This window comes from Takifugu flavidus, chromosome 9 (genome assembly GCF_003711565.1).
Source record: "Takifugu flavidus isolate HTHZ2018 chromosome 9, ASM371156v2, whole genome shotgun sequence".
NCBI classification, from domain to species: Eukaryota; Metazoa; Chordata; class Actinopteri; order Tetraodontiformes; family Tetraodontidae; genus Takifugu; species Takifugu flavidus.
Genome location: NC_079528.1, coordinates 14,909,036 through 14,922,496, shown reverse-complemented (window position 1 = coordinate 14,922,496; position 13,461 = coordinate 14,909,036). Strand labels below are relative to the sequence as shown.

Sequence of the window (13,461 nt, the reverse complement as noted above, 5' to 3'; positions counted from 1 at the left end):
GGGTCGAAGAGAAGGCGTAGCCTCTTGGATATGCAGGCACCTTTGCAGGCTGGACAGGGTGTTTAAAGTCAGCAATAAGGTTGAAAGAGTAGATTGGACCAACATCAATGAGGCCAGTAGGTGTAGCTGCAGGGACCAGAGGGCTTTCATGGACCTTAGACAGCTGGAAGCTAGAGTGGTGCACGGCAGCTTCAGCCTCACTGGTGCTGGAGTGACCATCTTTTCAGTTGTGAACTTGAATGCTAGTTTCTGGGCCTCCACACCAAGAGAGCCACACCTTCTGAGCAGCATCGTAGAAGGGTCCAGGAGTGGGACTTTGGCACAGACGTTGGCACGGAGGTCAAGGACAAGGAGCTGAGCCAGCTGAATAATCTCTTTAGCTGAAGTATGTGGTGAACATGTTACAGGACCGCAGAGTCCCTTGGAGCCCTGTCTGCATGGATGTGCCTGGATGGATGGGAATAACAAGGAAAAGGGTGAAAAGGACTGTTAGTTGTTCTGGACACCAATTCTAGGTTCAGAGTCCAAGCAGCTGAACAGCTCAAGCCACTTCCCAGTAAAAGATAATGAAAAGCTGGATTGGCCAACAGCACACTAAACCAACCAGCCTAGTCAGAGGGGCCACCATTAAGAGGGTCCTTCTGAGGAGATGGACGTCAATGCACTACCTGTCCAGAATAGACAGGAAGACTGTAATATAATCAACTGGAATAAAGCAGGAGAAACATTGGGGAACATTGGTATCGACCACCTGAAAGTTTCAATAGACTGAACCAGCAGCAAGAAAGTCAAAAAACGACCCTTGGTCTCAGAACCCATACTGAGTCAGGACTGAGCTTTGCTGCACTTGGATATGACACAGCTGCAGGAGCTGCGTCTGGGTTCAGTATCACACTCAGGATCAACAGGGGTTAAGAATTCATGGGTCGATGCGAATGTCTAAACAAGTTCTGGCCTGCAGCTTCTGTAAGGTTCCAGAAAGGAAACTTACAGCTTTTCATATTTTATACTTATGCAATGAGAAATACTTTTTCCTGCACACTGAATTTTAATGGACTAATTTCTAAAGACATAATTCCACCTGATTCTGTGGCTGAAGTTATTCTAGACTACAGACCATCATCATCACCACCACCATCATCACCATCACCACCATCACCATCATTATCACCACCATCACCATCCCCACCATCATCATCACCATCATCATCATCATTACCATCATTGTCGTCAACATTACCACCACCATAATCATTATCATGCGTAAATGGTTTCAAAATCACACGCACAGTAATCCTCTACTAAAGAGTTCTGACCCAGCAGAACACATCAGCCTTCAGTGATGCATGCATATTTCTGATGCTGTGGGTATTTGATGGGATAGTTGTGCTTGGTTCTTCTCTGGTTGAACATGTGGGATCACATGGGTGCTACATAACACAACAGGTGTTTCACGTTGTTATGACGAGTTCTGAAGGGAAAAAAGAAAGAAACTAAATATATAAGTCAGAAACAGAAAAGCCTGATGTCAGAATTCCTTTAGGAATCAAAAAAGAGTAAGAACTGGGTCTCAGACCCAGAGCTCAGAACCGGGACTGAGTTTAAAATACACTGAAATGAAATGAAAGCACTAAAAACAGAGCAAAATTCTTCTGAAATCAGGAACTTCTGTGGAGGAAAAAGGAACCAACTGAAATCACCTGGAGCATGTCGACCATCCTCTCAGTGAAGGAAACCAGCTGCCAGAGACACGGCAGGTGAGTCAGGCGGATACCATGCATAGGTCCCAGCACCACTGGCCTCTGGCAACTGGGGGGGGGGGAGATATAACCAACAAGTGTGGCCATAAGAAATCAAACCAGTAAGAATGAAAAGTACAAGAGAACAAACGTACTGGTAGATAACAAATTTAATCCTAAATACCAGCCAATAACTGCTATAAATGTAACTGGAAGAAAACAAAACCAATCAAGAGAGATGGTCCTGGCAGCTGTTCACCTGTAGCCACAGTAGCATGAGCCTCCACACAGCATTGCCTGAGACAGCCACGGGAGCACAAACAGGAGGCACCTTTATATTGCCCCCCTCCAGGGGCCACCAGAGGTTCAATAACTAGGTTAACAGTCTGTGCTCGGAGGTTAGCAGTTTTATCTGGAGGCTTAGGGTTGTAGGTCCAGGAGCACTTTCCAGAGAGTCCAAATTCTTTTGCATGACTAGATTCTAGACAGTGTGTGTGTATGTGCGTGCGCATGTGTGTGTGTATGTGCGCATGTGTGTGTGCGCTTGTGTCACCTGTGGCTGAGGGCCTCTTGGTTTGTCGGTCCTTGGTGAGGCCTCTGTGATGTTGGTGCTGTCATGGTCTTCCCACCAGACCAGAGGTTCTGTTGCAGCAGTGCTGCAGTCAGGGAAGATGGTGCCAGCACAGCTGGAGCTCCACCTCTACGACACAAAGACTTCGATATTACTGGCGGATCCAGCCAGACACTGGATAGGACAACAGTCCAGGCAGGGAGAAGAAGTTTCAACATTCTGGACAGTGTACTTCTTTAGTATACTAATCAGGCAGCATGTAAAGGGCGGTGTGGGACTTCTGGAGCCAGACCCTGGGTCAGCTCCTGGCTGTTAAATCGGACATATTAAACACATCCAAACATGTCAACTTCTAAAGAGTCGAAACATAGATGCAGGACTGTTTTCTGAGCCCGATCCAATAATAGAGTCCTGGTTGAGAGGGACTGGTTCCACTGGGCCAGGATCGAAACACTTATATCTGTTTCATACATTTAAAGACAGTAGCAGATTTTAAAAGACAGGATTTGTGTGTCAGCTGAAGTTTCTGTGAGGTTATTTTCTATCATTGTGCAGCTTAACTTTAGAAACAAAAGAGCTTAAAATGACCAAATCTCTCTCTTCCTCTCATGCTGGTGCAGGTTTACATTTAGACCCATCTCATTTTATTAGACAGTTCCACCTGAACAAAAACACATCTACAAACATTACTGTATGTGTAGAAATGAGGTAAATGTTTTTGCCTAAATCCAGGACAGGAACAGTTTCTAATTCTATTTTAGCAGAAATCCCAGTTTAAAATGAAACAATATTCTGGTACCTTACCAGAGGCTGAACCACCACAATCCTGAGCACCAGGAGGGGCATCCACAGCTGCAGAGCCATCTTCATCCTCTGTCTGGGGTTACGAATCCTCATTCCTTCCTGCCAACGCTCAGCCTGGATGTGAGTAGGTGTCTCGAAGAGGACCGGCGTGTTTGTGAGGAGCTCAGGGATAGCGCATGAATCAGTGGGGGTCAGCGTGCACTACCAAGCACACCCAGCACTACCCAGCAGATGAAACAGAGACACAACTCCAAGGAATTGTGAATGTAGGTGAGGCCATGAAAAAAAGAGAGCAAGTGGAAAAAAGCAGGGAGAAAAGATGTGGGCAGCAAGAGAAGCCTTAGTCCTTCCATACACTGCACAAATATGGTGCAGATGAATGTGTGGTAGATAAAAACAGCTACAGCTGGTCCTTAGAGCCAGGATAGGGATGGATAGACTAGAGTTTAACGGCTGGATCTTGTGCTAGGTTGGACTAAGGAGTTAGTCCTGACTGAATATTCTAACTAAGGAGTTAGAATATTCAGAGAGGACAGGTTAGGTCAGGTCAGGTCAGACAGATCTGACCCAAAATTACAACCACTTCAAAACAAAACTCAGTAAACATGGTGAACAAAAAGTCTGTGGGCTAGCTGCAGTTCTGCGGAGGCAAAGTTACAGCTCTTGTAGCCTCTAAAGAACCATCAGAGCAGGAGGAGACAAAATGTGTGAGGCCAGTGTGTGCAGAGACGGGTAGAGATCAGAACCTTCCACAATCCCACAACAATGTTGCCAACCCATGATGGGGCCATCTCATGGCCAGAAGATCTAATGACAAACAAGACGACTGCACAAGTCCGAGCACAGCCTCCACGTAGAGGAGCACTCAGTCCTTCCACAGATGGTTAAAGTGGGAAAAGTAGCTCAGGCCACACAGGACAGAACTAAAGAGGACAGTCTTCTTCTAAGAATAACTACGGAGCTGTTCCTGTTAGGGAGGGCATGAGGAACTAGAGCAAACCACTGAAGAGGCTCTGCTGCCGCTCATCCATCCCTCCAACCATCTGCGTGTGTGTGTGTATGTTTGTGTGTGTGTGTGCTCTGATTTTAAAGCAGACACAGGACAGCCTCATCCCACCTCAGGTACAGAGATGTTTTGCTACCTTTTACCACCAATACAACCACAAATCTAACCCCCTTAGGGATACAATGCCTCTGGAGTCCTCTGACACAGGGGGGCGCTATTTAAAGTGTCCCATTCACAGACCTAGATTATAACATCAAAAAGAGAGCCAGGTGCAGTAAACATGTCCTGTGACATGGACTCGAGAGGGCAGCACAGTTCTGAATAATAATGAATGATGCCAACTATGTCCAGTCAGCCAAACACCTATACCTTGGTCAGGCCTGGTGGGCCTGATGCACTCTTCAACTTCAATTTTTTTTCTGACGATTTGGTCTGGAGCAGTTGGTGGTCCATCAAAGATCTAGACCCTTTAGTCATTTTATTGCCCTTCTGTGAACATTGTCCCCTCTCTGGGGTCCTGGAAGCTGCATTGATTCCTGGGTGGTTCCACTGCTGCTACTTACACTGTTGCTACTCAATGCTGACATCTGTGTGGTTTGACATTGTGAAGGCTCGACAAAGATGATGTTGTGAACATATCTCAAACAAAAGGGTTAGGGGTTACGGTTAGGTTAGGTTAGGGGTTAGGATTATGGTTAGAGGTTAGGGTTAGAGTTAGGGTTTGGGGTTAGGTTAGGGTTAGGGGTTATGCTTTAGGGTTTAGGATTTAGGGTTAGGGTTAGGGTTTAGTTTTAGGGGGTTAGGGTTAGAAGAGAAGACAGGTTTTCAACATGGTGACCTGTAGAAACCCAGTCTTCAAAACCGTGTCTGTCAATTCCATGTGAAATCAAATCCATTTAAACTGTATTCCATCATGAAGGTTTTTTTTTACAGCCACTGTCTAATTGTAAGTGAAAGTTGAAGTGAAACTCGATGCACATTGGTCGCACTAAACTTGGCACATGCTCCTATATGTTTCTAAATATTTGTCTGGGAGAAAACAACAACACTGAGTGTGTGAATCTATTGTGTGTTTGATAAATAGGAATACCAAAGAGGAACGCCAGGAAGGCTGTGAGCCAAAGGTCAGATGAGATACTCCTATGTTCTTCATCCACCTGCTGCTGGTATCTGGTTAATGATCAACCGCCCTGACACCCGGAAGATAAACAGCTCTCTTCCGTCAGTGCGAATTTTTAAGAAAGCGGACCACTGCATTTTAGATACTCGGTGTGTTTAACAGGTGTTTTGATCACTGAAGACAGTGAAGATCTAGGTAGGGGTGGAGCTTAACCCTGGACATGGATAATTACAGGTATTTCATTTTCAGCCAGAAGAGCGCTCTTATCCTCGGTGTACTCCAGGTGGCCTGTGCAGGCCTCTGCCTGGTGTGCGGGTTTATGGATGCGATATTCCGCAAAGACACCCCGCTGAGTACCACAAGGACGCCGGTGTGGGGAAGCTTGGTGAGAAATATTTATTTTGGACATAAAAGTCTGATTACATGTTTTACTTGCTGGTAAAGGTAAGGGTAATGACCCAGACTGTAGTGTCTTTACACTCTTCACTTCAGAGACCTACACAGGTCTGGTGTCAGTTTCATTTTGCAACTCACCTTTCTGTGAAAGCAGAAGTCTGTCAGTGAATATGAGCTTTGTCTATCTCAGATTATGGCCTGTCCTGGACTTCTGGCACTGTTGGCCTCCCAAAGAAAAAACTCAATTCTGGTGAGCATGATCATTCCGCTTCTCCTCTCCAGATGATACAGCAGTGTCCTTGACCAAAGAGCTGAACTGCTGCTTCAGTGTGTGGATGAGCAGCAAAAAATACAAAATCCTGATTGATTATTCAGCCTGAGAGTGTAAGTGCCCATAGTGACGAACCAGAACTAACTTTTTGTTGGACTTTGGGTTAAATCCTGATAACAGAGGATATTAGAAAGCTATTTCCTGATTAGCAAATGCTAGTCAGTGATAATCACGGTAAACACAGTGGTCATACAATGTTGCAGATGAGTCTTTTTAACACAGAACATGTTTTAAAATCTTGTCAGAGACACATCATTCATGGAGCCCACAAATGTAGGAAAGTATCTATCATGAAACAGCTATTTGGCTGGTGAGTTTCCCAGGATAAAAGAACTTGTCAAGACCCAGTCCTTGAGCTCTGCACTCCAGCCACATTTTGTGTCCCAGCAGGCAGAACATATAGTCTACCTGGTAGGAGACAAATGCCAGCTGGAGGACTGGGTCTGTACGCCCTGGATTTAAGGGAATTAGACACAACAATAGTTTTGGACTGAAGAACAGTTTCACAATTTAGGACACAGGGAGGCCACGCACCTCCCTGTTTGGCTGCCACGTAGGTAGTCTGTCCAAACCAAACCGAAACAAACCAAACCAAATGGTTTGAACCGTATTTAGTGACAACTATAGGTTCCATGCTAGAACACAAATTTCTGTGCAGCTGTGCAGTCCGGCGTGCTCTCTCTCAAGCTGACAGCACTCAGGTTGTGTCTCTTTTCATAATGTTGCATCACAGGTTGTTGTGCTGACTTTCTCCTGCAGGTGATCGTGATGGTGGCAGCAGCTGGACTCTCATGCACAGCATCATTGTTTATTTCGGCTTACTCCTGTCTGACATTGACCTACGGAGAAGAAGATCAAGAAGTCTTTCACCATCACAACAGTCGTGAAGTGGTAACAATGCTAAACACAACCAGCACTTTTCCAGCCTTGCATCATAATCACACGCATAACAAGTATCCCTTTACCCTGTTTGAATTATAGTCTGTTTTTATGACTGATGACAGTTTAATGGTCTGACCTGTTCCTTCGTTATGTTAGAAGAATCAAGAAATCAAAGTTGCGTTGTTGACAGACTGACAAAAATACCGAGGAGTCTGAAGAGGAACTGTTGCTAGAAACCTTTTTTTTTTAACAACAACCTTCTCCGTCTGTGTCTAGACCTTTGTGCTCCACCGGATGGTCAAAGGGGCCAATGCCACCATCCTACTGAGCTGCATCGTCAGCCTGGCTCTGTCCTGCCTCATCATGTACATGGGCTGTAGGAGTCTTCCTCACCGCTTCTGCTACAATAACCGGATCGGACTGGTGAGGGACTACATCCTTTCTGCTTCAGTCACTCTTTAGTTACCATCCCATCACTGTTGAGGATGATGCAGCTGAGAAAAGGGAGGACTAGTTTAGGACTAGATTTGAACATTGCCGTTTTATTTTCAGAGGTTTTCAGATGTTATTCAATTATCTCAGCATGTTTTATGCTAATGAGGGCCAGACTGTCAAGATCAGTGTTCACCAACCCTCACTGAAGACACAACACAATAGACCCCCAATATTAAAGTTACAAGCATCAAAAGATAGAAGTAAGCCAGTTTTTCCAGAAGCAAGTTGCAAAGTATCCTTCTGCTCCCATCAATATGAAGACATTAGCAACATTGTCCAGCAGCTCTTGACAGATGTGTGCCTGCGTGTCTCTCAGACACGAGCACCTTCACATTTCATCGGTCTTCAGTGAAGTTCTTGTTCAGAATGTTTCGTTTGTGTGACAGGAAATGCTGGTTCCACAATCCGAGCCCAGGGACACTGAGCTGGTGAGCACTTGGCAAGGTGAGACCTTCAGAGTTGAATCCAGACTAACCCCTGACCAGGAGACACTGTAGTCAGATGCGTGCTCTGTCCAGCAGGGGGCGACAACAGGCTTTTTGATTCACCAGCTCTTGGCAGAGAGCAGCTCAGCAGAGAGGAAGAGGAGCATTGTTGGAATAGGCCCTCTTACAGCAGACTGAGCTGATACCGGCCCAGAACATGGACATGTCTGTCTGTAGGAGCGTCTACTTCACCTGGAGAAATCCGTGTGGACTGTTGTCTCCATGTCTCCTCACTAAGGATCAAGGTTTCAACGTTAGCCTTTAGTGATCAGTGACAAATGTTTAATGCAAAAATTCCAGACCGAAATTTCTCATTTGTGAATTATGAACTTTTCATGGCTGATGTACAGAATGAAGGAAATAGTGGACAAATATTTATATTTTAGATATAAAGGACACTTTAAAAAGAGCCAATGCAAGAAAAGCAACAGCACAAGTGCATTCTGGGAGAAGGACCTGGCCAGTGCTGGTTTGGATGAGTTCCACTTTAACTGCTTTTATATGTGGAAGGCAGGGGGGCGGGTACCACTGCATGATTGACAGCCCATAATATCTGTGTAGCAAACACCACCAAGCCACATGGCTAAAACAGACGCGGCGTCTGCAGTCGTCATGGTAACAAGGTGTGCGTTGGTCCCACAGTGGCCTGACATCCTGCTGCTAGCGTTGGCTAGCATTTCTGGGACTTTCTTCATCTGAAAGCAAAAACAACCATGTTTCCTCATTTGACACAGGCAGCAAACGGCTTACTGCATTTAATAAAAGATTTCCCTGAAAACAAGTCTCTTGTTTCATGGTCTACAGTTTTAAAGAATGTATTCCTCTCCTCATAGTCCTGAGGAAAGATTCTTGTGTGAAAAGGTTTTCCAACCTTTTTATATTCCCTAAATTGAACAGGCTGTTTGGGGTACTTTACCATGAGAGCTAAAATAGGTTAAATACTGGGTCCCGAACTCGTCTGAAGACTGGAAACTTGGTCCTGCTGACCAGTTCACACCAGACCTTTATTAATTTGGTAAAACACCACCCACTACTAAAAAATGCCCTGAAACCTACTCCTCGACCACCAACCGGCAGGTTGAACAGACGTCTGGCACACCAACACAATCAGAGCTCCCACAAACCTTCAGAGATGTTGGTCTAAATGTTGGCAGCAGAGTGAACACATTCCTACTGCTTGAGTGGTGGCTCAGGTCTCAGTCTTTACTGGCTTACCTAATGAGTTCCCAAGTCATATAGGTCACCAAGGCAAGAGCTACGGTGCCACCAGAGCACCATCTATCCTGTTTTACACATTAACAACTGGGACTGCATCGCCACGGTGATGACGGTGCATGAAATTTAGAGAAGATGGACGGGGTAGGTAGCATTTGACAGGGCCCAATGTTGGCACTCCCAAGTAAAGGTTGGACCACTCTGAAAGTAATTAATATGGTTAAAGGAAAACAATATTGATTAAATTCTTGGATTTGTAATGTTCCCCACAGCCTGTGAACCAAGACGCACCCTCAGCAGCTGCTGCAGCCCCAGCTCCTGGCCCCCTCTCCTCTGCTGTCCCCACAGCTGCTCAGGTTGACAGTCCCCCCTGCTCTGTCTGAGGGCTGGCTCAGGACCAGAGGCTTCTGAGATCTCAACTTGTGGGCCACCGTCATGAAGATGGCTTCCACGTGGTCACTGCTTCCTCGGCTGCTGCCGTCTTTAAGAATGTTTGAGTTCTTTGCAGAGGTCTCAAACAGCGGCATGGAATGCGTGTCTGCGAACTGTTGCGCCACCTCCGTGCCCACTTGAACCGAGTCCTGGAGATCACACTTGTTTCCAACCAAGATCCTGGGAACCTCATTGCCCAGAGCGTGCTGTCTGCACTCCTCAATCCATGCGGGTAGATTGCGGAAGCTGGCGGCGTTGGTGATGTCGTAGACAAAGACAACAGCGTGCACGTTGCGGTAGTAGTGCTGTACCATGGACTTCCTGAACCGCTCTTGACCTGCAGTGTCCCACAGCTGGATCTGTTGGAGGGATCCAAACACAGATATGATTTGATCAATGATCTCCAATATGAGCAGAGGGATCCAGTGATGTAAATTAGTGATTCAGAAGTCAAATAAACAAACAGACCTGGCCTTTCCTGTTTCACAGAAAGCAGCTTTTATTTGTTCAGACTCCAACTGAACCTGCTTATTTACAGAACCAACAACCTGTTGCTGAGTTCTGAAGCTTCTGTCCTCTCAGGTCTTTGTGGACACAGGTCAAAGCAGTCCTCAGAGCACAGAAGCCCAAACCGTGTTTCTCTACGTTAACTATTGACATTCATAAAGCCTCACACTGTCTCATGCTAGTCCACATACAGGAGCTGAGAGGATGTGGAGCGGTTTTTACTGGCGGCACGGCAGCAGCTGTGGTTCCCACCTGCCGGGGGTCCAGCTGGACCCATGCTACCCTGATAGCTCCTATAATGATAAGCTAAAATCTCTTCACAGCATTACAGCATACATGATGAGGGTATCATTCACTGGAATACCACCGTGCTCTGGAGACCAGCACGGCAGCATCCCAGCTCCTAACAAGCCCTCCTGACAAATACATATAAAGGGATTCTGAAATGGTTTGCATTGGTGCTTTTTCCAGGGACGTAGCTCGAAAAGCTCTCTCAGAACATCCTGCCTCTGGGTTCGGGCAGCAGAAAGACTCATTTTCTTTTACTCTTACTCGTTGTAGGGTTGTAGGATTAAAGGTCAGGTTTCTTCTCTCTTTGGCAGAACACTCACCTTGATTTTCTCCCCGTCGATCTCCACCAGCCTCTCCCTGAAGTCCACTCCGATCGTGGCCTCTGTTTTCTCGGGGAACTTCCCTGCGCAGAAGCGGTAGGTCAGGCAGGTCTTGCCGACGCCCGAATCTCCGATGACGATGATTTTGAAGATGCGAGTCCTCGGAGGAGGAAGCGTCGAGCTTGTGAGAGAAGCGGAGAATTCTCCTGACGAGCCGCTATCCGCCATATCACAAGAGCAGGGTGGGGAACGAGCAGGGAACGCCTGGTCCAGCAGCAGCCCACCGAGGAGGCAGCTCCAACGAGGTCAGCTTTTAACACCGTCTTCAAAAACACAAATGAAGCAGAAGCAGCATTTATTGTGCGGATGTATATCGGCAGCGAACATACGATCGCTTCAACATAAACAAATGTAAACACTCCAAAAGTCAGTCCTCACTCCGCAGCCGGGAAGCCACGTACCACGATGTCTACTCTCGCGAGAAAAGTGCGCGTAATGTTCAGGGACCTGTGAGAAAATAGGGTTTTTTATGGCTGTGACATACGCGGTGTCATGTTTGATTAAAGTACGGATGTAGTCTTTAATTACTTCAGGGGAAATATAATCATAGCAACAACAGAAATCATACTTAAATTCATCCATTTATTCGAAACATTCCTTTGAAACCATCTCCTGTCTGCAATCTTCAGATGATAATCTTTTTATCTTAAGGTTTAGTACATGTAATAAAAACATGTAACCAGGTGAAAGGATGTTAAACTGAATTTAAAAGTTTAACCCCTAAAGTGCATCGGCGTAGTGATTTTACACAGCCGTGACCACCCTCTGGAGCCTTCCTTTCTGCCGCCATGCAGCTGGAAAATTTGGAACATTTCTTCTTCTGAGGAAGCACCACCTCTGCTGTGCCTTCTTGATGACCACAGTAGAACATAGGCCTCAGGTCATATTTTGTTCATGTAGACGCCCAGGAATCTGAAGTCTGGCGTTCCGTCCACACAGCCTCTTCTGTTGAACAGCGGCTGAATGTCCACTTTATTTCACCTGAAGTGCCGCTCCCCCTCTTCTCTGTATGCAGGCTCATCCCCCAAGAAATAAGTCCCACCACAGTAGTGTCACCTGCACACTTCAGGTTACTGGAGTGGCTTGGGGTGCAGTTGTGGTTATAAAGGGTAAAGAGTAGAGTCCTCAGAACACAGCTCTGGGGGTAACCAGTACCAAGGCTGTGGGCCGAGGAGATGTGGGGTCCAACATTAACCCTTTGGGAGCAGTCAGATAGAAAGTCTTTCATCTAGAGGCAGGTGGACGGAAATCGGCCTGGGTCGAGCATTTTAGTCACCAGTTGGTTGGGGATGATGGTATTGAATGCTGATCTGAAGTCCTCAAAGAGCAGACCCTCGCACACCGTTGGGTCTTAAGACTTTCCGCAGGTTTACAGTCTTCGAGGTAAAGATGTGGCTGCTGCGAGCAGGTGGATGGCTGGCTGTGGTTGACTGTATCTCAAAGTGGGTGCAGAAGTGATTTAGCTCCTCCGCCAGTGAGGTGTCACCAACATCCACTTTCAACAAGACTTTCCTAGGTCTGTAGTTGCTGATTTGTTGTACCCCCTTCTGCACTTGTCTGGAGATGTTGGTTTGGAAGCAGGCCCCACCCTTCTACAGGCAACCTTGGCGTCTCTGATGTTTCTTACTTCAGATTGGCTCGGGAAGTGCTGTAGCCTTGTTGCTGCCTCCTCTCTGCACTCCTATTGCCATCCTTTGTCTTGGGATGAACCCAGATGCATTTAGCATCAACAACCATGTCTGTGCAGTACTTGATGTAATCCAGAACAGTGCCCCAGGTCCTGGTACTCAGAAACAGCCCAATCAGCAGTTGTTGTCAGGTGCCATCAGGACAGGTTTTAACAGTTCTGGATGGGCTGAGAGCCTTTTCTCTAAAGAGAGTAACGGTAGGAAAAAGCTAGTCTGACTGGCCCAGATGTGGTAGTGGTTTGGCTATAAAACACAGCTTAGTATTTGAGTAGACCTTCCCTCCTAGTTTGCCCTCCTAGTTGCACATCTGACACGCTTTTGGAGTTTTGGCACAGTGGTCTTAAATGAGAGTAAAAGGGTAATCATTTTCCTTTTCAGATGCAGCTTTGCAACCTTAACCTGCGCTGTTATCTTCTCTTCGAGAAGCAGATGTCTCCAGGGATCAACCGCACAGGTCACAGGTCATAATGCTATCCTGAAGCCAAAAGTCCAGGCCTGCTCTAAATTTACCCTCAGTAAAATCAGTGAAGAACTTTCTCCTCAGTGGCTTCCATCACCAACACGAAAATGCTCCAGATCAACAAAGCAGCAAATCTAAAGTTGACCACCTTTACAAAAAAATTAGAGGAACACAGGAATGTGGTCTAAGTGTGGAACTCCTAAAAACATTCTCGCAGTATTTCAAATTGAGACACACATTCATGATTTCTTGGTGCATATGTTGTCTGTTCATACCATATAACTGCCATATTATGTTCTACTCCCTGGATATTCTTCTGGATCCATCTACAAATATTGTTGATTAAAGAATTTCTGTGTGGAAAAAAGGCTTTTTGAACATTTAATGAAAACAAAGTAAACAAGTATTCTTTTCAGCCTGAGGTTGATAGCCTGTTTACTGCACAGCTACACCACCCTCAGCAAACAACACACAACAGACAGCTAATATTTGCGAAACTTTTATTTACTGTAAAACAGTATTATTTTGAAGTAGAAGATAATCAAGCCAGCCTGGGTGAGCAGCAGCACTAGAGCAGCAGCAGCTACAACAGCAGCAGAGACCGTCTCATTTGCTGATGCTGCTAACTGAACAGCTCTGCTCTTTTTGCACTCACAGCT

At 46.1% G+C, this 13,461-nt stretch overlaps 3 protein-coding genes and 1 long non-coding RNA gene across 12 annotated transcripts in view; 2 read left to right on the top strand and 2 right to left on the bottom strand.

The window, feature by feature from the left end:
- The window catches only part of myot (myotilin), a 15,491-nt gene extending 12,080 nt beyond the window's left edge, over positions 1–3,411 (bottom strand). Inside the window, exons 1-4 of one of the 6 annotated variants that reach the window (XM_057043929.1) lie at positions 3,115–3,411; positions 2,293–2,439; positions 1,701–1,809; positions 1–447 (exon numbers count right to left, since the gene is read on the bottom strand). The exon at positions 1–447 is cut by the window's left edge and continues 47 nt beyond it. The gene's annotated coding sequence lies outside the window, so the exon portion shown is untranslated. Of the gene's footprint in view, positions 448–1,289; positions 1,424–1,700; positions 1,810–2,292; positions 2,440–3,114 lie in introns of those variants that run through there. The other 5 variants (XM_057043928.1, XM_057043926.1, XM_057043925.1 and 2 more) reach the window with 5 other exon arrangements.
- zgc:113425 (uncharacterized protein LOC541425 homolog) lies at positions 1,463–8,071 on the top strand. Its single transcript, XM_057043963.1, has 8 exons — positions 1,463–1,757; positions 5,205–5,389; positions 5,490–5,625; positions 5,827–5,886; positions 6,727–6,858; positions 7,126–7,272; positions 7,731–7,788; positions 7,866–8,071. Exons 2-8 carry the CDS (start codon positions 5,250–5,252, stop codon positions 7,970–7,972), a joined length of 780 nt encoding a protein of 259 aa, XP_056899943.1. The 5' UTR covers positions 1,463–1,757; positions 5,205–5,249; the 3' UTR covers positions 7,973–8,071.
- Positions 5,614–10,877, bottom strand: rab33ba (RAB33B, member RAS oncogene family a). Of its 4 annotated transcripts, XR_008952192.1 has the most exons (4): positions 10,595–10,877; positions 9,336–9,835; positions 7,243–7,343; positions 5,614–6,806 (listed from the first exon to the last, which is right to left on the bottom strand). XR_008952192.1 is itself a non-coding variant. In XM_057043967.1 (3 exons), the coding sequence occupies exons 1-2, from the start codon at positions 10,820–10,822 to the stop codon at positions 9,338–9,340; spliced, it is 726 nt and encodes a 241-aa protein (XP_056899947.1). In that variant the 5' UTR covers positions 10,823–10,877; the 3' UTR covers positions 5,614–6,806; positions 9,336–9,337. The 4 variants fall into 4 exon arrangements, 3 of the variants coding, with proteins under 3 accessions (XP_056899947.1, XP_056899946.1, XP_056899945.1); XM_057043967.1 differs by lacking the exon at positions 7,243–7,343; XM_057043966.1 differs by lacking the exons at positions 5,614–6,806; positions 7,243–7,343 and adding an exon at positions 7,372–8,062.
- LOC130531811 (uncharacterized) lies at positions 10,618–13,224 on the top strand. The gene is made up of 2 exons (XR_008952203.1): positions 10,618–10,899; positions 12,721–13,224. It is a non-coding gene; the product is annotated as an uncharacterized LOC130531811 (long non-coding RNA).
- Positions 13,225–13,461: the final 237 nt, after the last annotated feature.

Coding starts and splice junctions, on each gene's coding strand:
- zgc:113425 (XM_057043963.1), top strand. CDS start 5,250: ATGAGATACTCCTATGTTCTTCATCCACCTGCTGCTGGTATCTGGTTA. Junction 5,626..5,826: donor CGCCGGTGTGGGGAAGCTTG/GTGAGAAATATT, acceptor TGTCTATCTCAG/ATTATGGCCTGTCCTGGACT. Junction 5,887..6,726: donor AAAGAAAAAACTCAATTCTG/GTGAGCATGATC, acceptor TTTCTCCTGCAG/GTGATCGTGATGGTGGCAGC.
- rab33ba (XM_057043967.1), bottom strand. CDS start 10,822: ATGGCGGATAGCGGCTCGTCAGGAGAATTCTCCGCTTCTCTCACAAGC. Junction 9,836..10,594: donor TCGACGGGGAGAAAATCAAG/GTGAGTGTTCTG, acceptor TCCCTCCAACAG/ATCCAGCTGTGGGACACTGC.